The sequence below is a fragment of the Talpa occidentalis genome, unplaced genomic scaffold (assembly GCF_014898055.3).
Source record: "Talpa occidentalis isolate TD23 unplaced genomic scaffold, MPIMG_talOcc4v2.1 talOcc4.5, whole genome shotgun sequence".
Classification (NCBI taxonomy): Eukaryota; Metazoa; Chordata; class Mammalia; order Eulipotyphla; family Talpidae; genus Talpa; species Talpa occidentalis.
Genome location: NW_023604861.1, coordinates 82162707 through 82185272, shown reverse-complemented (window position 1 = coordinate 82185272; position 22566 = coordinate 82162707). Strand labels below are relative to the sequence as shown.

The window sequence follows — 22566 nt, the reverse complement described above, 5'->3', positions numbered from 1 at the left end:
AATCAAAACTACCATGAGATAACATCTTACACCAGTGAGAATGGCACATATTAATATTAAAAAAACTAGCAACAACAAATGTTGTGGAGAAAAAGGAACTCTCCTGCACTGCTGGTGGGAGTGCAAACTAGTCCAACCACTATGGAAAGCTGTGTGGAGATTCCTCAACCTACTAAAGATAGAGCTCCCATATGATCCAGCAATTCCACTCCTAGGTATTTACCCAAAGGACACAGAAACATTAATTCAAAAGGGCACCTGCACCCCTATGTTTATAGCAGCACTATTTACAATAGCTAAGCTTTGGAAACAACCCAAATGCCCAAAAATAGATGACTGGATCAAGAAGATGTGGTACATATACACAATGGAATATTATTCAGCAATCAAAAAAGATAAACTCATGCAATTTGCAGCAACATGGATGGAGCTGGAAGGAATCATGCTCAGCGAAATAAGCCAGAAAGAAAAAGAAAAATACCGGATGGTCTCACTCATAGCAGGAATCTAGAGAACCTAAATAAGGGACCAGGAGAAAGAATAACTATAATAAAGAAAAAATCATAATCAACAAGCAACTATAAACCAGAGACATACTATGGGGGGAGGGGAATGAAGAGGAGGGATTGGGGTCAAAATAAGGTGGGTGCAATTGTATGGGGAATATAAAAAAAAAATCTTAAAAAAAAGAATTTCAAAATTAAAAAAGACAAAGAAAAAAGAAAAGTCGAACTCAGAGAAAGGAACTGAAAATTCACTGCAAAAAGCATTCGTTCTTTGGACAAATAGTTTTTGAGTTCTTTTTAAGTGAAGGGCAATGTTCATGAGAAGAATCACTGGACAAAATAGATTTTTTTGTATATTCATTCTAAAGATGTTGGCATTCTAGTGGAAAGAGATATAATTAGAGTAAGTAAATAATATCCTATAGCAACTTGAGTAAAAGGAATGGGGAATGGATTGAAATTTTAAATAGGATAGTAAAAAGTAGATCTCATTGAGCAAAAGCTTGCAGGAATTGAAGGAGTAGGCCATGCAAATATCTGGGGAAAGAGTTTTATAGGCAAAGAGAATGCCTCATGTGTTCGAGAAACAGCAAGAAGGCCTATGGAGCAGAGTGAGAAAGGGAGAATGAAAGTGTTAATGAAAAAGGAGTATAAGAAATAAACACTTCTACACAAAAATATGAAGATTAAGTACCCTTTTTCACTACATTTAGAAATTCACAAAGAAAGACCTAAACTACTTCTCTTTTTACAAACTGATTTGTGACTACCACACCTGAGTGTATTAAGCTTAATAGAGCCTCAAATATTTGTTGATTAGAATTGACCATGTTAGTGAGCTTGACACAAGTATCATATTTGGAAACTTTCATTTCTAATACTGAAACCTAGAAAAGAGAATACCCGGTGCAAAGAGTACAAAAGGCCTGCACAGCAGGAGAAAGCAAAGGTTTTTGTTGTTGTTTTTTTTTTTTTAAGATTTATTTATTTATGCACGCAAGAGCTGAGGCACAGGCCAGAGATGGGGGCGGAGGGGGGGGGCACGCAGTGAGAGGATCCACCACAGACAGAGTTGGGAGCAGAACAGGCAGATTGACTGAAATACACAACTGAGGGGAGCAGCGGGAGAGACAGGAGAGGTCTGCCTCGCCATGTGGGTTTTTCCCTGGACTGGGACTTAACTCCTGCTGCAGAGGCTGCAAATTGCTTCATAATGCAGTGCTCATCCCCTTGCACCACCAGGCAGGCCCTCTTTTTTTTTTTTTTTTTTTTAAGATTTATTTAATTCATGCATACAAGAACCTTGGTACAGGCCAGATGCACTGATGGGTGAGAGGATTCACCAGAGACAAAGCAGGAAACAGAACAGGCAGACTGACTGAGATACACTGCTGAGAGGAGCAGCAGGCAAGACAAGAGAGGTCTGCCACGCCATGTGGGGATCTCCGTGACCAGCCAGGATCGAACCTTCACTGCAGAGCCTGCGGACAGTTTCACAGTGCTGTGCTCAACCGCCTGAGCCATCAGAGGAGGCCCTAAGGTTTTTTCATTATGAGGGCTCACTTGGGTAATAATACTGCCACTGAAACCCAAACAATGTCTAAAGAAATCATGGGGGAAGGCCTCCCTGGTGGCACAAGGGGCTAAGTCTCAGCACTATCAAGCAATCAGCAGCCACTGCAGCATGAGTTCCATGCCCAGCCAACCCACATGGCACAGCAGACCTCTCCTGTCTACTACTCTCAGCAGTGTACATCAGTCAATCCACCTCTTCTGCTCCCCACACTGTGTCTAGTGAAGCCTCTCACCCCCTGCACCTCTAGCTTATACCCCCATTCTTGTATGCATAAATAAATAAAAATAAATCTTTAAAAACAAAAAGAAATCAAGGGGGAAACATTATCATATATATGAAATGTAATAATAAGATACTAAATCAAGCATTAATTCAAAGGAGTGTTGGTCAAAAAACCTATCTCCTGGGGCCTCCCTCCTGGTGCAAGGGGTTAAGCATCAGCACTATGAAGCTATCCGCAGCTACTACTGCATAAGTTCCATCCCTGGCCAGGGAGGTGACCCACATGGCCCAGCAGACCTCTCCTGTCTCACCCAATGCTCCCCTTAGCAGTGTATTCAGTCAGTCCACCTGTTCTGTTCCCCACTCTGTCTCTGGTGAATCCTCTCACCTCCCCCCCACACACACCTCTGGCCTACACCCCACTTCTTGTATTTTGTCCAGATTTGTTCAGAACATCCCTGAGTGTGCTGTCCACCTTTAGGTTTTATGGCAGGAAAGAGAGGACAGCAAAGGGGCAGGCAAAGAGCGCCACAGTAGTGACGGTTACACAGAGGTGGAATCAGTCCCCAAGGCAGACTAGACCGCTCCCTTCCTTTCCCCTGCTCTTATACCCCAACAGTGAGGGCTCTGTGAGGAGGCTCTGGCTCCCCTTACTGCCCTCTGAACCCATGTCCACTAAGGTAGGGAGAGGTGACTATAGGCACACTTTTTGTTTTTTTTTAAAGATTTATTTATTTATTTATACAAGAACCAGGGTACAGGCCAGATGCGTGGGAGGCTGAGAGGATTCACCAGAGACAGAGCCGGGAACAGAACAGGCAGACTGACGAAATACACTGCTGAGGGGAGAAGCAGGCAAGACAGGGGAGGTCTGCCGCACCAGGTGGCACCATGTGGGACCTCCCAGGCCAGCCAGGATCAAACTGGTGCTGCAGAGGCTGGGGACAGCTTCACAGAGCAGAGCTCAACCGCCTGCGCCACCAGGGGAGGCCCTAGGCACACTTTTTTTTAAAAAAAAGATGTATTTTATTTATTTATGCATGCAAGAGCTGGGATGTAGGTCAGAGGTGCGGGGAGGGGGAGGGGTTGGGAGGGTTGGGGGTCAGGGGTGTGTGTGTGTGAGAGGGTTCACCAGAGATACAGTAGGGAGCAGAACAGGCAAATCTACAGAAACACACTGCTGAGGGGAGCAGTGGGCAAGACAGGAGAGATCTGCTGTGTCATGTGGGTTATCTCCCTGACAGGGAATCTAACTGATGTTGTAGAGGCGGATGATAGCTTGATAGTACTGAGACTTTAACCTCTGAGCCACCAGGGAGGCTCAAATTAGTAAAGATTTTTAAAAGTTCTCTGAAGAGGAAATGCAAATGACCAACAGGCATATGAAAAAATGTTCAACATCACTTGTAATCAGGGAAATGCAAATCAAAACTACCATGAGATACCATCTTACACCAGTGAGAATGGCACATATTAAAAAAACTAGCAACAACAAATGTTGGCGAGGGTGTGGAGAAAAAGGAACTCTTCTGCACTGTTGGTGGGAGTGCAAACTGGTCCAACCACTATGGAGAGCTGTGTGGAGATTTCTGGACTTACTAAACATAGAGCTTCCATATGATCCAGCAATTCCACTCCTAGGTATTTACCCAAAGGACACAGAAACATCCATTCCAAAGAACACCTGCACCCCTATGTTTATAGCAGCACTGTTTACAATAGCTAAGCTTTGGAAACAACCCAAATGCCCAAAAATAGATGACTGGATCAAGAAGATGTGGTACATATACACCATGGAATATTACTCAGCATTCAAGAAAGATAAACACATGCAATTTGCAGCAACATGGATGGCGCTGGAAGGGATCATGCTCAGCGAAATAAGCCAAAAAGAAAAAGAAAAATACCGGATGGTCTCACTCATAGCAGGAATCTAGAAAACTTTAATAAGGGACCAGGAAAATGAATAACTATAAGAAAGTGAAAATCAGAATCAACAAAAAAATATGAAACAGAGACACTTTTGGGGGGGTGGGGGGCGGGAGGGGAGGGATTGGGATCAGAATGGGGGGGTTGCAATTGTATGGGGAATATAAAAATAAAATTTATTATAAAAAAAAAAGTTTTTAGAGTTTAAAAAAATACTTGAGCTATAGCCATATAATGGAACTTTACTTGGCAAAAATAAATAAATAAAAAGATGAAGTAGTGATACATCAAGATTATTGAACCATAAAAGCATAATGTTAAAGGAGACACATATGATTCCATTTATATGAAATGTCTAGAATAGGCAAACCTATAATGGCAAAGAGATGATTAGTGGACTAGGGCGGAATGGGAAATCAGAATGACTGCTAATTGATAAGAATTTCTTTTTAGGAGTGATGAAAACGTTCTGAAATTGATTATAGTGAAGGCGACACATGTCTGTGAAAATACTAAAAACCACTGAACTTTAAAAGGGTGAATTATGTGACATGTGCATTATAGCTTAAAAGGATTTTAAAAAGTACTATCCACTATTAAAAGTTGGTTTAATTATCCTAAAAATATCCTATTGATATCTTTGAATACAATCCAAAGAAAGTGCCACAGATTCTAACGACAATTCCAAAAATAGAGATCCAAAATGTATCCTAGGCTAAAGGAATTACCTCAAAGAGGACATGTACATTCTCCTATGCCTAAAAAGAATATTTCATAAAACTGCATAATCAGGACACTGAACCACACTTCAGAGCTCCAATTTCTCTGCCCCTTGAAGAGAACTGAAATGTATCTATCTTGTGACTCACTGGGTTTTCTTATACTTATGATCGATTTGCATAAAATATTTCTTAAATACTTTCCCACGTACACCGGATATACCAAAGCAATGCAAATGTGAATAAAAATTCGCAAAAATCTGGAAATATTTTCCTGACTCTCAAAATTTTGGTTAACACCACCAAGACAAAGTCTTAATAAGATTCCTCCTTTTTTGAGTAAAAATGTATTAACTTCATTTTCCTGTACAGAAAAAGAATGTCTAATCAATTGTATCGTAATGAGGGAAGATAAAGCATTTCTTATATCAATGAAAAACATTATAAATCGTGAATGAACTTTATTTTTAATAAATATACAAATCATCTTCTACGGAAATGAATGGTTGCTGGCTTTTCGTCCTAGGAGATTCTGGTGCACCTCTTTACCAACAGCGCCGCTGGTGTAGTGGTATCATGCAAGATTCCCATTCTTGCGACCCGGGTTCGATTCCCGGGCGGCGCAGTGCTTTTATTTCGCCTAACATAACTAGAATCGTTAACTAACTTTTCTTCCTCTGAAAATACTTACAATTTTTCATTTCCATGCCGATGCATTCTTCATTATAATTCACTGTTGAAATATTCGAACCTGGAGCAGGAAGGCAAAAAAGTTTATGCGAGTCCTGCAAGAGTTAACCATTGCGCTTGCGCAGTGCGAAGAGCCCTACCGTAGGGTGGCAGAGCGGCTGCGCAACAAGTGAACCTATGGATTGAGGTGTAGCCAGGCGGCCGGGAGGTTGAAAGTGCTAGATTATTCTGCGCCTGCGCGGTCTGGGTCACTTAGCTGGCTGCTCCTACACTCCCGGCTCGCCGCCATCTTGTATTGGGGCTTCATTGTTCGTGTTGGGTCGGACGGTTTAGTGTAATTGCTGCCGAAGAAGAAGGCGGAGTAACCCCCTGGTCAGCCGACAAGCCCCGCTATTCCGCAGCCATAGCGGCTCACACGATTTGGGAGGTAGTAAAGGGTAGGGAGCTGGACCCGGAGGCCCCGCCGCGACAGCAGCAGCCATGGAGGACGAGATGCCCAAGACTCTGTGAGTCTGGGGCAACGATGAGGGGGGCGGGAAGGTGGTCGTGCCGGAGGGAGGCCTTGGCCCTGCGCCGCTCCCCAGCCCATTGTTCTCCGTGGACGCCGAAATACCGTGGTTCCTGTCCGTAGTACACGCTGGATGCTTAGGGACGAAAACTGGGCTGTGAGACGACGAGGTGGAGGGAGAGGGGGCTCAACCTTCTAAAATGAATCCCCTCTGAACTGCACCACTGCGTGGCCTTTGGCCTCGTCTCGGGCCCTCTGTGATCTTCGGCCTGGAGAAAAGACTTTTTCATTCAAACCTTTGTAGAACTCGGCGAACCTTTTTGTCCCATGCTTTCCTTTATTCCCCGCCCCCTCCTTGTTGATTAACCTCTTTTTGATCTTTACGGCCGTCACCCTTTAATTTTACTTTGCTTTTTCTCCTGAAATTCGTCCTTTCATTTTCTTCTGTTTGATAGGAATTTTGCTCTCGATGCTGTTTGTACTCCTTTGCAGTGAGGTAAACTTTACTCCCGCTGTTGCCAACTGGAAGAAAGCCAAATATTTTTCTTTAGCCTTTCTTTAACTTTACTTCTCTGTAGCACCCCTCTCCCGACCAAAAAGCCTAAAACTGGACACCCTAAGGATTTTGAAACTACTTTTTAAAAGATGGAACTCTCACTCGGAGGTATATATCGACTGAGGAGAAGTGGAGTGGATACATTTTTTATCTTCGCTTGCTACTATTGTGATTGACATGTTGCTGAATGCGCGGGCAGTTTTTACGAAGCAACAGTTGATAAATACCTTAAGTCACCTCTGAGAATTTTTAAGGTTATCGTTATATTATCTCAGCTTAGGATATTTTCCTTGTGTGGATTTCCCCCCCCCCGCCCCCAACATTCTCCTTTGTTTTTCAAAGTGTTGTAGATCGAGGCGAGCCTGCCTTTGTTGCCTTCCTTGAAAAGAAAAAGCGGATGAGTTGACATAGCTTTTTGTTTTTATACTTGGGCTACTGGCAGTTTGTGAAGTCCACGTTAAGAATACAAGTTTAGCTTTCTTTTTGCAGTTCCCTAAATACTAGCTAGCTATGAAGTACAGTGTAATCAATTTTTTTCATCCCAAAGGTTTCCGTTTTGCAATCTATCTGAGAAATGTAGTTCATACTTGTTATCTTAATACCTTAATTAGTAAACTTTGCTAGTTTATCTGATAACCTGTTAGTTACCTTAAGTATCTGTTTAATAGGATGCAGCAATCAGTGTCTGATCTTTGTTTTTGCAAGGTTCTATCTGTAGATAAATACTCCCTAAAAACCTATTAGTCTCAGTTTATGAAAACCCTTTTTTCCCCTTGCCTTTTTACTAGAAGTATGATAGCCAGCAGTATAGTGGATTGAGCACTGCTTGTCTTTGATAATGTCTTAATGCTTAAGAGTCTTGTATTATTTTGAAATCTTTAATTTCTGAAACTGCTGGAAATACCAAGTTATTTAACCATTTTAAAAGTACGTTGATTTGGGAATATTAGGTAACGAAGATAACTTCAACTTTCCCCCAGAGCAGGTAGTTAAATAGTACTAGGTTGAGAACAGGGCACCAATCACTGCTGGAAAAGTAGTGGAGGAAATTCGAGTCAACAGATACTGAATGTTTGTTTAAAATTCTTGCTAGAACTTTGAGGTAAATTGATTCATTTTGCAGCTGAGGAAAAAACAAAATTAAACTCACCCTGGATGATACATCTTTTTGTGAATTCTGGTCCTCAGTTTATGGCTCATACTCTATCTTGTATCACTCACCGGAACACCCCATCCAAGAATCTTTTCCCCCAAAGTTGTCCATGCACTAACATTTTCTAGCATCACCTCTCTTCTTTCTCTCAACCAAAACTCCCATTCTTCCAATCAGACAAATATTGATAAAATATTAGGTGGAAATCCCTGAGTTTTTCCAACAATGTTTTTACCTTTAATGTAAATTGTTTGTTGTAATGACTCTCAAAGTCAGGGCTTTTGAAGTGGTCTTACACAGAGTCTGGTGCATGGCAAAGGTGCGATAAATTTGTTTTAAAACTGCTACACTTCCAAGCAGTGAATCAAGATTTTACTTACTTTCTTGAAGGCAAAATACAAATATTTGAAGGCAAAAACCTCAGGATCACCTGAGTACCTAAGTGACTGAGAGGAAATGCCTGCATTTGCCATAGACTAATTACCAATGGATTGGATGTGGGGTGTAAGAATGAAATTAACACTAAGTAGGTTTATTTACCAATGTGTAGTATCAGTCATCTAAAATGGTAGTTTGTTGCAAAGTGTAATTAAAACAGATTTGGAGAGCATAGAATGTTTATGGGCTCAGTATTAGTTATGTTTGTTCAAATTGTTTTATGTATATAGTCTATAATCTTCAAGCGTAGGAGGTGCTACCTAATTAAATAAGAGGGCTTCCCTTGCCATGCAAAAGACTATCTTTTGTAGGATTAGACTGTTGTTAAATAATAGGTTATGATAGGTTTACGGTGTATATACACTTACTATTCCAGCAGACCTTTCCCTCTATAGTAACTTAGGCAAAATGGGACCATTTCCTAACAAATTGCAAATAGTCAAAGTAATTCTGAGAGAATATAGTTACCTCTGTAACAAACATATTAATCGCAACTTCTGATGTTTTAGGTTTGTAGTATGGATAAAAGTAAAAATCTCTGCACTTAAGGAATTTACTATTAGAAAGCCTATTCATACTAATTTTCAGAGGCCTCAGATCAAATTCTGCATTTTAATGCAATGATTGTAGGCCAAAACAAACCCAGTAGAGCACTCTGCTTTCTTATTTTATTTTTGTAGGTTCAATTTTTTAGAGTTGTGCTAATAAAAATGAACATCTTAAATGCTCTAGACTCCAAATTTATAAGTATGTGAACTTTGTTATTAGCTTCCAAAATATCTATTAAATTGATATGAAATTCTGTCCTTGGCAGAACTGTCAGGTTTTCACTAGCAGCACTAGTGACTTTTTCCATTGAATCGTCTCAGATAGCTTTTTGTTTTGAAATATTAAAAAGGTACAGAGAAGTAACAAAAATAGAACACTAAAAAGTACCTTTCATGTGGATTTATCAGTATCTAATAGCCAAATTTGTCTTATTTATGTAAATTCTTTTTTTGCTGAACCACTTGAGAAGACAGTACTGCAGGCCTAACTGCTTTACAATATGTTTCCTAAAAACAAGGACATCTCTTATATAACTGCAATACAATTTAAGTATCAACATAGGATACTCTATTTTTTTTTTTTTTTAAGATTTATTTATGTATACAAGAACTGGGATACAGGCCAGAGGTATGGAGAGTGAGAGGATTCACCAGAGTCAGAGTGGGGACCAGAACAGGCAGATTGACCGAAGTACAGGTAAGTCAGAAGAGGTCTGCTGCGCCATGTGGCTTGCTCCCTGGTCAGCCGGGGATTGAACTCGAGCTGCAGAGGTTGCAGAGGGCTTCATAGGTTGCATCTTAATTCCTTGTGTCGCCACAGAGGCCCAACATAGGATACGCTAAACCATACCGTGAACAAGAAGTTATGGAACAACTGAAAAAGGGGTATTTTAACGTTATTCTCCCCAAAGTATTGATAAAATAGTTCCAAAAATAAAAATTATATAAATATAAAAAAATTACCTTTTTGTTTAGTTGTTCAGTAGACATGACAGGGAACTGTGGTTTGTAACTGCTACCATACCACTTTATTAATCAGAATTTTCTGAAATGCAAACAACAAAAAAAGAGTCAGTATACAAAGGATTTATTAAAAATGTTAGACAGGGCCTCCCTGAGGGTGCAAGGAGTTAAGCTCAGCACTATGAAGCTATCAGCAGCCACTGCAGCACTAGTACGATTCCTGGCCAGGGAGCTGACCCCCATGGCACAGCAGAACTCTCCTATCTCACCTTCTGCTCCTCTGAGCAGTGTATTTCAGTGGATCTGCCTGTTTGGTTCCCCACTCTTTCTCTGGTGAATCCTCTTACCCCCACACCACTGGGCTGCACCCCAGTTCTTGTATGCATAAATAAATAAATCTTTAAAAAAAAATGTTAGACATTCCTAGAATTTGTGGAAGTTTGTTTATGACACCTGCCTTAGAAGACATTCAGGAGAGATAATTTGTCAGGCCCATAGTCCTAATCAAGCCATCGACAATCCCAGAAAGGATGATACCACATCCTTTGAGAACCAGGATGCTACATGGGACTCCACTGCTATTTGCCATCAAAATGGATCCTCTGAATCTCTGCTCCTTTAAGCCCTAGCTTTGCCTTCCGTTTTCATGACTGGTATCTAATTGACCTAAATCAGGTGAAAGAGATATTATAAAATAATCTCTAAGGGCCTCCCTGGTGGCGCAGGGTGTTAAGTCTCAGCATTGTCAAGCCACCTCCAGCCACTACAGCATGAGTTCGATCCCCAGCCAAGGAGCCAACCCACAGAGTGAAACAGACCTCTTGTCTTGCCCACTGCTCCCCTCAGCAGTGTATTTCAGTAGATCTGCCTGTTTTGCTCCCCACTCTGTCTCCGGTGAATCCTCTCCTCCTGCCTCCCCCCGTACCTCTGACCTGTATCCTAGTTCTTATATACATAAATGAATAAAAATGGATCTTTGGAGGGAAAAATAATCTAACCTGTTTAGCTTCTGTAGAGAAATTAGACTCTGCCATAGGATGAAGATTTCTCTAAAAAATTGGAAGATATTTGGCAGCAAAAAAAAAAAAAAATTACACATACAACTTATACTACTAATAGGAAATCCCTTTGTATTTAGAAACAGTACATGTAAAGTACAGAGCATTCTGCAACCTAAGAAACTTGTTTGTTTTTGAAGTATCTTGTGTATAAAAAGAGTCTGCAAATTTCAAGTTTGGGCTTTCTGTCTCAAATAGACTTGTAAAGTGATAACATTAAATTTAAAGATTTGGACTCAGTGATTAATTTACTAGTAAAAAGCAAAAGACTAACTGGCTTAATCCCATATTGGTTATTTTTATTTGGGCTAGGATTTGATTTCTTTGATATGAAAATGTTATATAAATGTTACTTGTAGTTCTTTGTAAACTACTTAATAGTTCAAAAGTAGGTTATTTGTATAACTTCCTTTGAAGAGATTTTCTCTGTACAGCTCTATGTAAGTCACCTGAAAGCAAGCTTCTGGGGTTTACAGTACATAATAGACCATAATAAGTGAACAGATTTAAAGGCCATACAGACCCTGGTACTTTTAAAAGCAGCTTTTTTTAAAAAAAAATTACATATATTCAAACAAAGTCCTATCGTAAAGATCTAAGTTTTGCAAAAATTAAATGATAGCATTTAGGTTCTCTAAAATACTTTCTGCTTGTCACCATATTATTTAGTTTTAACAAAGTAGATTTTAGAACTCAATTTTCAAAAGAATAAAACATTGTTATTTCATATAGGCATGGGCAATCCTGAGAATAACTTGCAGGCACTGGAGTCAGGTGAGGAGACATAGAAGAGTTGTAAAGATAGTACATACAGAGTGTTACTGCATAACCTTCACCCAACTTTTCCTTTATTTTACTTTTTATATAACTACTGTATAGTTAACAAAACTAAGAAATTAACATTGATACTATTTATTAACTACAATACTATCTATTAACTTTAAGTGTCATTGCAATTTCCCCATTTGGCACTGATGCACTTTTTCTGTTCCAGGAGCCTAACCAATAAACCACATTACATTTAGTCATCAGATCACTTCTTTGACATGAGATATCTTTCATGACCATGGCACTTTTGAAGAGGGCCTGCTTTTTTCTCAGCACACACTATTAGAGTTGAGTCACTAAGATTAGCCCACACTCAAGGAGAAGGAAATTAAGTTCTACTTATAACAACCAATTCATTAGTTAAAGCCAATAAATAGGGGCCTCCCTGGTGGTGCAAGTGTTAAGATGCAACCTATGAAGCAATCCGCAGCCACTGTACCACAAGTTCTATTCCCAGCCACCCAGGGAGCAACACACATGGCGCAGCAGACCTCCCCTGACTCGCCCACTCCTCCCCCCAGCAGTGCATTTCAGTCAATATGCCTGTTCTTTTTTTTTTTTTTAAGATTGATTGATTGATTGATTGATTGATACATACAAGCACTGGGTACAGTCAGAAGCACGGCAGGGTGAGAGAATTCACCAGAGCAGAGCAGGCAGAAGGACCAAAGTACACTGCTGAGGGGAGTGTACACTGCTGAGGGGAGCAGCTGGTGGCAGGAGAGGTCTGCACGCCATGTGGGACCCTCCTCCGGGGCCGGGGAGCAGCCAGGGATCGAACCGGCACTGCAGAGGCGGCGGGCAGCTTTGCAACCCAGCGCTCAACCTCTGCGCCACCGGGGAGGCCCCAATCTGCCTGTTCTGTTCCCCACTCTGTCTCTGGTAAATCCTCTCACCCCCCACACCTCTGACCGTACCCCACCTCTTGTATGCATAGATAGATAAATCTTTAAAAAACAACAACAAAAAAAAAACCAATAAATTTTTTTTTAAAAGATTTATTTATTTATATAAGCACTGGGTACAGTCAGAAGCTCGGGAGGGTGAGAGAATTCACCAGAGCCAGAACAAGCAGACTGATGAAGTACACTGCTGAGGGGAGCAGCGGACAAGACAGGAGAGTTCTGCGCGCCATGTGGGACCCTCACCTGCGGCCAGGGATCGAGCTAGCTCTGCAGAGGCTGTGGGCAGTTTGCAGCCCAGTGCTCAACCACTGTGCCACCGGGGAGGCCCCTAAATATTTTTTAGAGGAGATACTTTGAGGCTATAGTAGATACTTTGAAGCTAAGGATTTTACCAACCACAAAAGATAGCCATGGGTGTATCTTGTCATTAGCAATTATTTCTGTAGTGTTTGAATAATGATTTCCTCATTCCATCATCACTAATGAGTTCTACATGAAAAAACTACTTCATCTCACACCTTCCCAATTCAGTCAAGGACTAGTCAATGTATTTAGCATGTCTTTTACATCTCATTTAATAAAGAACAGTCTTCTCTTTTTTGATTTTCTTTTTAGGACAAATTTTTTTAAGAGATCAAACAAATCTTATACATTATCCCACATCTGGTATGTCCAATATCCTATCAACTTTGGTTAAACTTAACCTTCACTAGATTCAAGTTAGACCTTTTTGATTTGAATATTTCATAAGTGATACTGTATAATTCGTATCATACACATGATGGTTCATTGTCCATCTAAAAAATGAGTTAAAGTTTATAACTTGGTCAAAAGTGGTAAAACACACAGCACTCTCACTTTAAAGCTTTAAGAGTTTTCCCTTCGCAGGTAAGTAATTTTGTGATAACTGGCACCCTACAAATGTTTTCATACCATGCTTTCATCTGATAATTTTTTATCCATTAGTAATTCTTGCCTGAATCAATTATTTCAACATGTCTAACACATGAATTTAATACTGTCTCTCTGCATCCATTGACTAGCATTTTTCTGTAAAGAGAGCTTTTTCCCTCATCAAATAGAACTATTAGATTATATTGTACTGGAGTTTGTTCTGAAAAAGGCAAGATAAATGGTTAATTGATTCCTTTTAATTACGGATTGTTAAGGTAAGGACTTGGTGCAGTAATAACCTCTGGTACTGGCAAAATTGCTATCAGATAGATGATGATGTTGCTTTTTTGAATATCATTTTTCTACCTGACCTTTAAAGTTAGTTGCTCTTTCTTGCTTAAGAACGTAGCATTTCTACCTTTGCCATTTTAACCTATTCTAGTGCCTTTGTAATCAGCAGTTAGTATATGTCTGTTGAATGGGTAAATGGAAGGAAAAAAATGAATCCACATTTTATGGCATGTATAGATGTTTATTTTCATCATGTTCTCTGAAGGATTCTTGCAGACAAATGAGAAAGTATGATTGTTGGAGACTGTTCTCTGATTCCGAAGTGACAAATCTCTAACATGTCTAGAGATAATATTCATTTCAAAATCCCATTTTGAAAACTTAATTATAAGCCCTTTTAATGAAGATCATCCCATTCAAGTGAGGTTATAATGTGCTATTTACACCAATTTTGATAGTCACCACTCTTTATTATTTGTTAAAAATCTCTTCTGGAATCTTTCTGCTCCATATATTTCCACTGATTGGTGATAGTTTTTTTTAACAGTTTCCCATTCCTTTGTGAATATATGTAATATCTGGTATATGATTTATTAATGAATTTTCAAAAATATGTTTATAGTATAAACCGAAATATACCTAAATTGGATAGTGTTAGGGGAATCATGTGAATTAAAAGTTGAGGAAAATGTAATGTTCTCAGTAATACAGTAGAAGTAAAAATAATTGCAGCTTCTCAGAATTGAAATTGTATAAAATGTATATATCTAATGACGCGTTTGAGAGTTTTTTAAGCATATCTTTCTAGGATTAGCCTTAGAGACTTAGAAGCAATATAAGGTTTATTTGCAAAACTTTAAACATGCACACATTAGCTTTTCTATAAGCTTTTCTAATATATTTGCAAATAATATTCTGCATCTGTTTGGAAAGAGATTTTGCGCTTTTGGCAAGCTTTTGTATGCTATTATCAAATGGTGTCATTTTAAGGCAAAGGTCTAACTATTCCCAAAATTAATTTTTAAGTAAGCAACTTTAGAAATGGATACAAAAGAAACAAATTTAAATTTAAAATTTTTTCTTTATGTTTCAGATATGTCGGTAACCTTTCCAGAGATGTGACAGAAGCTCTAATTCTCCAGCTTTTTAGCCAGATTGGACCTTGTAAAAACTGCAAAATGATTATGGATGTAAGGGTATTTTTACTTAATTAATATGTTATTAAAATCCTTAGTTTCAGGGGGCCTCCCTGGTGGTGCAAGGGGTTAAGAATCGACACTATGAAGCTATCCACAGCCACTGCAGCACTGGTTCAAACCCCAGCCAGGGAGCTCAGACCTTTCCTGTCTTGCCCGCTGCTCGTCTGAGCAGTGTATTTCAGTCATTCTGCCTGTTCTACTCCCTATTCTGTCTCTGGTGAATCCTCTCACCCCCTACACTTTTGGCCTACATCCAGCTCTTCTATGCATAAATAAATAAAATCTTTATTAAAAAAGAAATAAATCCTTTAGTTTCAAGAACTCTGAAGTTAGTTTATACGGTCTCAATTCACAGGAATTTTCAAGAATTTGTAATGAATTCAGTTTTGTCATTTGAGATTAATTTGTCTAAATGAGGGAAAAAGAAAATGCAGCTAGAATCATTTCTAGAGTGTTTCTAGAGTCATTTCTACAGTGGATGAGGACTATCTCTAATCTGTAGGTTTTGTTTTTTTTTTTTTAAAGATTGATTTATTTACATATATAAGAGCTAGGGTATGCTTACACATATAAGAGCTAGGATGTGGGGGGGTGGTGAGAGGATTCATCAGAGACAGATTGGGGAACAGAACAGGAAGATTGACATACACTGCTGAGGGGAGCAGAGGGTGAGATAGAAGAGATCAGCTGCACCATATGGGTTTCTCCCTGGCCGGCCGGGGATCGAACTCATGCTGCAGAGGCTGTGGATTGCTTCATAGTGCAGTGCTTAACCCCTTGTGCCACCAGGGAGGCCCTCTAACCTGTAGTTTTAAGGTACATCAAGGTACATTTTTTTTTTATGTGCCACCTGATGGGGTAATCTAGAAAATCCGTTTACAATTAGATTAGGAAATTGGGTCAAAAGTAATAGACACTTAATATTGTGGAAGTGTTTAAATTTATTGTTAAAGTCATTCAAGTTTTTCTTGCATTTAGACCATTCTCATCTATCAGACATTAATGTATAGAAAAAAATGAATTCATTCATCTAATTGGTGTTAACCTTGAATTATAAGATGTATAAAAAGACTAAAGATTTTTTATCAAAATCAACAAGCTTCTGTAGACCAGAGACACACTTTGGGGGAGGGGAGGAGAGGAGGGATTACGGTCAAAATAAGGGGAGGGTGGGAATTGTATGGAAGACTAAAGATTTTTTGATGGGAAAGATAGTACTGAAGAGAAATCTTTTTATGTATTCCATTATCCTTCAAGCTTTTGATTTCTTTTATTCCTCCTAAGAAAAAAAATCTTAAATGAGAGTGGGAGAGTATGTGTGTGTCTGCTACTCTTATTTTCTCTTGCATTCCAACTTAACTTTTTTTACTTAGTTATTTAAAAAAGTAGTTGTTTACCATTTGACTTTAGCATGTTGTCTTAGATTTTTAAACTTTCAGACCTTTATTCTTATGAAGCAGGGTCATCCACATGACATTTGTGGATTCAAGAATTGGTTTTTGTCCTTTACACTCTTTTTTTTTTTTGGTGGGACCCTCGCCGGTGGCCGGGGATCAAGCCGGCACTGCAGAGGCTGCGGGCAGCCTCGCAACCCATTGCTCAGCCGCTGCGCCACCAGGGGCAGCCCTGTCCTTTACACTCTTTTAAGTGTTTTCTTATCATGTTTAGTTTGTGTGTGCCTTTTTGATAAAGAGGAAAAGATTCTTGTACCCATAGGGAAAGGGAAATGATGGAGAATTTAATATCAATTTTCCATAATCTGGGTCTCCTTCCTTTTTCCAGCATTTAAGGAATGCTTGCTACCTATTAGTTATTTTAATGCTAATGCATTATCACAAATGCTCAATAGAAACAATATAAATTATTTTCACTTAATATATGCAGAAATGAGACAAAACTAAGGATCTTTCTGAATATAAATTGTCTCTACAAGTTTGTAGTTCACTATTCTCTCCTTACCTGAGTCATTCTAGATGTTTGCCTGGTGAAAATCATTAGGCAAAATGTTATTAACTGCCTTACCTGAACAGAAAAGAAGCCTTTGCCACTTTGTATAAATTTTGGATTTTGATCAGCAAAGGCTTAAAATTAACATATTTTTAAAATTATGATTATTAAAAGTCTAAATTTCTGTCTGTATACATTTATGTTCATATTTATTTTATACTCCTTAGAGTATAAAGCTAATAATGTTTTGGGTTTTTTTAAAAGATTTATTGATGCATAGAAGTGGGGTTCAGGCCAGAGGTGTGTGGGGTAAGAGGATTCACCAGAGACAGAGTGGAGAGCAGAACAGGCAGATATACTGAAATACACTGCTAAGGGGAGCAGCGGGCAAGACAGTAGAAGTCTGCTGTGGGGTTAGCTCCCTTGCCAGAGATTGAACTCATACTACAGTAGCTGCTGATAGCTTCAAAGTGCTGAGATTTAACCCTTTGTGCCACCAGCAAGGCCCCTACTTGTTCTACTCTAAAGTGTAAGCTACTTTTTCTAACCACCCATTTTGACACCAGTTAACATTGCTCTTTGTTGTAGAATTTATATTAATGTAGCATTAGGTTATTTTTAAGTCATGGTCTCAGCATCATCAATTTTGTGGTCTCCTTGCTCTAAAATCCTAAAAATCATTCCCAATGACTTTTAAACTATTCATTGCACTCGGGAATAAAGTGTGTTTCTTTCTTTTCTTTTCTTTTTTTTTTTTTTTTTAAGATTTATGTATTTGTGCACACAAGAGCTGGGGTACAGGCCAGAAGTGAGGGAGGGTGAGAGGATTCACCAGAGACAGAGTGGGGAGCAGAACAGACAGCAGAAATACACTGCTGAGGGGAATAGTGGGTGAGGCAGGAGAGGTCTGCTGCGCCATATGGATTCTCCATGGCCAGTCAGGGAGCAAACTCGAGTGGCAGAGGCTGGGGACAGCTTCATAGCGCTGTGCTCAACTCCCTGCACCACCAGGGAGGCCTCGTGTGTTTCTTTATTCTACGATGAATCTAACCCTTTGAATTAGTTTCTCTCTTTTTTTTTTTTTTGACCATCTGCTTAGAAGGTTGGGGAAAGAATTTAAAAATGAAATTTTCATTTAAAAATGAACAAGGTGAGGGCCCCCCTGGTGGCACAAGGGTTAAAGTCAGCACTGTCAAGCTGTTGGCAGCCACTGCAGCATGGGTTTGATCCTTGGCCAGGGAGCTAACCCCCGTAGCAAGGCAGACCTCTCCTGTCTTGCCCTCTGTTCCCCTCAGCAGTATAATTCAGTGGATCTGCCTGTTCAGCTCCCCACTCTGTCTCTGGTGAATCCTCTCACGCCCCTGCAACTCTGGCCAGCACTCCAGTTCTGTATGCATAAATAAAAATAAATCTTTAAAGTTGGTGAAGCATACCTATCTTTAAAAAAAAAAAATTGAACAAGTGATTTGGTATTTTGCACTGATAGGTGTGAAATATTGGGTTTTTTTTTAATACTCCTTTAATTTACAATAAAACATTCAAGCCTGAATGTTTTCATTAACTAATTGGAATGCCAACAGAAAAAAAGGAGGAAATTTTTAAAATATTTCTTTTTTTTTATTTTAAAGATTTATTTATTTATGCATACAAGAACTGGGGGACAGGCCAGACATGCGAGGGGGTGAGAGGATTCACCAGAGACAGAGTGGGAACAGAACAGGCAGACTGACTGAAATACACTGCAGAGGGGAGCAGCGGGAGAGGCAGGAGAGGTCTACCTCACCATGTGGGTTGCTCCCTGGCCGGCTGGGGATCGAACTCGTGCTACAGAGGCTACGGATTGCTTCATAGTGCGGTGCTTAACCCCTTGCACCACCAGGGAGGCCCCCTAAAAGATTTCTTAGCAGGCAGAAAAGTGATGCTAGAAAGTCCACGTTTAAAACCTATTCTAGGGCCTCACTGGCAGCTCAAGGGATTAAGCACCACACTGTGAAGCAATCCGCGGCCTCTGCAGCATGAGTTCGATCCCCGGCCAGCCAGGGAGAAACCCACAGGGTGAGGCAGACCTCTCCTGTCTCGCCCGCTGCTCCCCTCAGCAGTATATTTCTTTCTTTCTTTTTTTTTTAATAGAGGCATGTTTTATTTATTTGTTTGTTTTGTTTATACATGCACTGGGTACAGTCAGAAGCACGGGAGGGTGAGAGAATTCACCAGAGCGGGGAGCAGAGCAGGCAGAAGGACCGAAGTACACTGCTGAGGGGAGCAGGGGGCGGCAGGAGAGGTCTGCGCGCCATGTGGGACCCTCCTCCCATCGCTGGGGAGCAGCCGGGGATCGAACTGGCGGCGCCGCAGAGGCCACGGGCAGCTTCGCAACCCAGCGCTCAACCGCTGCGCCACCGGGGAGGCCCTCGGCAGTATATTTCAATCTTCCTGTTCTGTTCCCCCATCTGTTGCTGGTAGATCCTCTTAACTGCCCCCCCCCCCACATCTCTGGCCTGCACCCAACCTTGTATGCATAAATAAATAAACCTTAAAAAGAAGAAAAAACGTTAAAAAAAATAAAATAAAACCTGTTCTAAAACTTTAGTTACCAGACAACCTCTTTAGTTTTCAGAACCTATCTACTTACTTTTTAGAAGCGGGTTTAAGCATATTGGCTGAGATTTTCTACCTTCAGCAAGTTAGAATCAACAAGGACATTGGTATAATAATAGCAATAAAAATTTAACAGGAATGGCATAGAAAAATCATTAAAAATCTTAGTCAACACTAAGAACTTCAGATCATAGATTTGAGAGGTCAAACATACCTCTGTAGCTTAAAGAAATGGTGGGGAGGGAAAAAAAGTTTATTATATATACATATATACACACAAGCATAAATCAGATTCTTGTTCTTTAAAAGATTAAATGTAGTCGTATAGTATAACTTGTTGAAGAAGATAGCGTCCAATAAAAAATAGTTCATTTTTAATAGTTCATTTCCTTATCTGAATATTTACTTGTGAATGGATTCTTTATTCTCCATGAGATGATCACTGAGATAATATAAAACTACATAATCTTAAGGCGATGGGAGTATAAAACTTAAAATTAACTTTTGTATTTCTTTTTCAACAGACAGCTGGAAATGATCCATATTGTTTTGTGGAGTTTTATGAGCATCGTCATGCAGCTGCAGCACTAGCTGCTATGAATGGGCGGAAGATAATGGGTAAGGTAAGCTATCCTAATTAAAGAAGGTGACTTGCACTTGAAAATGTGAAGTTGCATACAGCTTTGTTTTCTTTTTAGAAGTATTATATTAAAAAGGTAGGATAAAGCTTTTAGAGGGCAAGTGTACATTAGTTTTCTCCATGATACCTTCACATGGTAAATACTAAAATATTTTTTCTTTTTTTTTTTTTTTTTTTTTTTTTTTATAGAGGCATGTTTTTCTTTATTTGTTTGTTTGCTTGTTTGTTTGTTTTGTTTATACATGCACTGGGTACAGTCAGAAGTGCGGGAGGGTGAGAGAATTCACCAGAGCCAGAGCGGGGAGCAGAGCAGGCAGAAGGACCGAAGTACACTGCTGAGGGGAGCAGCGGGCGGCAGGAGAGGTCTGCGCGCCATGTGGGACCCTCCTCCGGTGGCCGGGAGCAGCCGGGGATCGAACCGGCGCTGCAGAGGCCGCGGGCAGCTTCGCAACCCAGCGCTCTACCGCTGCGCCACCGGGGAGGCCCTAAAATATTTTTTGAATTACACAAGTTTGCATAAACCATCTGAGAACATAGATTACTACTGGGCAAGAATAAATAGGAAATAAATTATTGGTATTTTAGATGAGAAAGGCTAATGGAATGTTAAAGAGATGTATGTAAAATTACAATTTGTAAAAATTCTTTGTGAAGATAAGTTTTGGAACTTTGACTAGAGCTGGTTGGTACCCTCATGAATGTTTCATCTCAAACATATACCTTCCCACTTGTTCAGAGAATTGTTGTACTAGCTGATTTTGAGCTTTTTTTTTTTTTTAAATGTTAACATAGAAACATTTTTTTAGGAAGTCAAAGTGAATTGGGCAACAACCCCCAGCAGTCAAAAGAAAGATACAAGCAGTAAGTATATTTTATGCTTTTTGAACATTTATTTTTATTATACACAGTAGTTTTATTGTAAAGCATATAAACATCGTACATGTTTGCAGTAATGTTTTGATCGTTATCCTAAGATATGATTGACTGTGTTTGTGTTAATAAATTTAAGAACAAATCTAATCTTTGTCATCAGGTAGTACCGTTGTCAGCACACAGCGTTCACAAGGTAATTGTATCTTCTTAAACATAAAATGAAATCTCTTGAAAGGGTATTCACTAACCACCTAAAGTTTTTTTGTTTGATGTTGGGGGAGGTGGGTGGGAGGAGGTCATGTTTCTGTTTGTGTCTCTGGCAATATTTTTCCCCCTTCTTCCCAGTGTTGACCAAGTGTGGTTTGTCCACTACTTTGGTGCTATTTCAAGCTCTCTGACCCCTTTGGTAGCAGCTGATGCCTTAGAAATACTTTCACCAACTAAAGGGCAAGATTCCCTGCTTCCTTGAGGTCACGATCTGTGCTTCATACCCAGATCTTCCGGTTGCTTGAGTTGATCCTGAAACTGTGTTTCCCAAATGACAACCCAATATGTTGCTTAAGGCCTGCCAACTAGGGGTAACTTTTCTTTCCAAATATACTTTGTCAAAATTGATATATATGTACATTTAAAAATGTTGAAACCACTGTTGTGTATTTTTTAAGTGTTTCTTTTTTTGAGCATTGTCTTTAAAAAAAAAAAAAAAGCAAAACACATATGGGGATCATTATTTCTCTCCAATGCTTTTTTAATGGTTCTGCTATAAAGTGAAGGGATTACTGTTTTCATTCTGTTGCCTTCAGTCTTAGTTCACTTGCACATGGATTCACATAAACTGAATGGTGTAATGTCTGGGCAACCAAAACTGTTGGCTTTTGAGAAAACTGTCAAATACTTTAACATCAAACTGTTGCAATGCAAGGTATTTCTTTGATTGTTCTTCAAAAAATATGGTTAAACCAAGTATATCATGTAGCTAGCTTCAGTAAATTGTTTTAACTGAGGCAAATCTAGACTACATAATTCACAGTACCACTATTTTGTTTCAATTTGTAAAGCCTTAATATAGTGGTAAACTGAATAAATGTAAATAATTACTATTAAGATGGTAATTAAATCATTAAATTTTTTTTTTGCAAAACTTGTTATATGATACTAGTTTATTTTCATAGACCAGTATAATAATTGGCTGTCAGTAGAAATATACCTGTCAGTTTCGATTTAGATGTATCAGTCCCTTAGGAGAATCTTTCCTGTATTGTCACCCTGATTTGTAATGTTAAAAATTGATAGAATTTATATAGATATAGGATAGTGTTTTACTTATACTTTACTGTAATCCATAAATTATTTTAAGAATACTTTATAAATAGATTTTAGTATTTTTTAAATTCTAAAATTTTATTTTTCTTTTCACTTCCCCTTCCTTCCCCTTATAAGATCATTTCCATGTCTTTGTTGGTGATCTCAGTCCAGAAATTACAACTGAAGATATAAAAGCTGCTTTTGCACCTTTTGGAAGAATATC

At 39.3% G+C, this 22566-nt stretch overlaps 1 protein-coding gene and 1 non-coding gene across 8 annotated transcripts in view; both read left to right on the top strand.

The window, feature by feature from the left end:
- Nucleotides 1–5506: 5506 nt before the first annotated feature.
- On the top strand, nt 5507–5577 carry TRNAG-CCC (transfer RNA glycine (anticodon CCC)). Its single transcript has one exon. It is a non-coding gene; the product is annotated as a tRNA-Gly (tRNA).
- A 272-nt stretch (nt 5578–5849) lies between these two features.
- The window catches only part of TIA1 (TIA1 cytotoxic granule associated RNA binding protein), a 38772-nt gene continuing 22055 nt past the window's right edge, over nt 5850–22566 (top strand). For 2 of the 7 annotated variants that reach the window (XM_037527560.2, XM_037527559.2), the window contains exons 1-6: nt 5863–6148; nt 14878–14974; nt 20050–20148; nt 20972–21026; nt 21199–21231; nt 22479–22566. In XM_037527560.2, coding sequence (XP_037383457.1) covers nt 6123–6148; nt 14878–14974; nt 20050–20148; nt 20972–21026; nt 21199–21231; nt 22479–22566 — 398 coding nt within the window. In that variant the 5' untranslated portion in view covers nt 5863–6122. Of the gene's footprint in view, nt 6149–14877; nt 14975–20049; nt 20149–20971; nt 21027–21198; nt 21232–21841; nt 21961–22478 lie in introns of those variants that run through there. The other 5 variants (XM_037527562.2, XM_037527561.2, XM_054701697.1 and 2 more) reach the window with 4 other exon arrangements.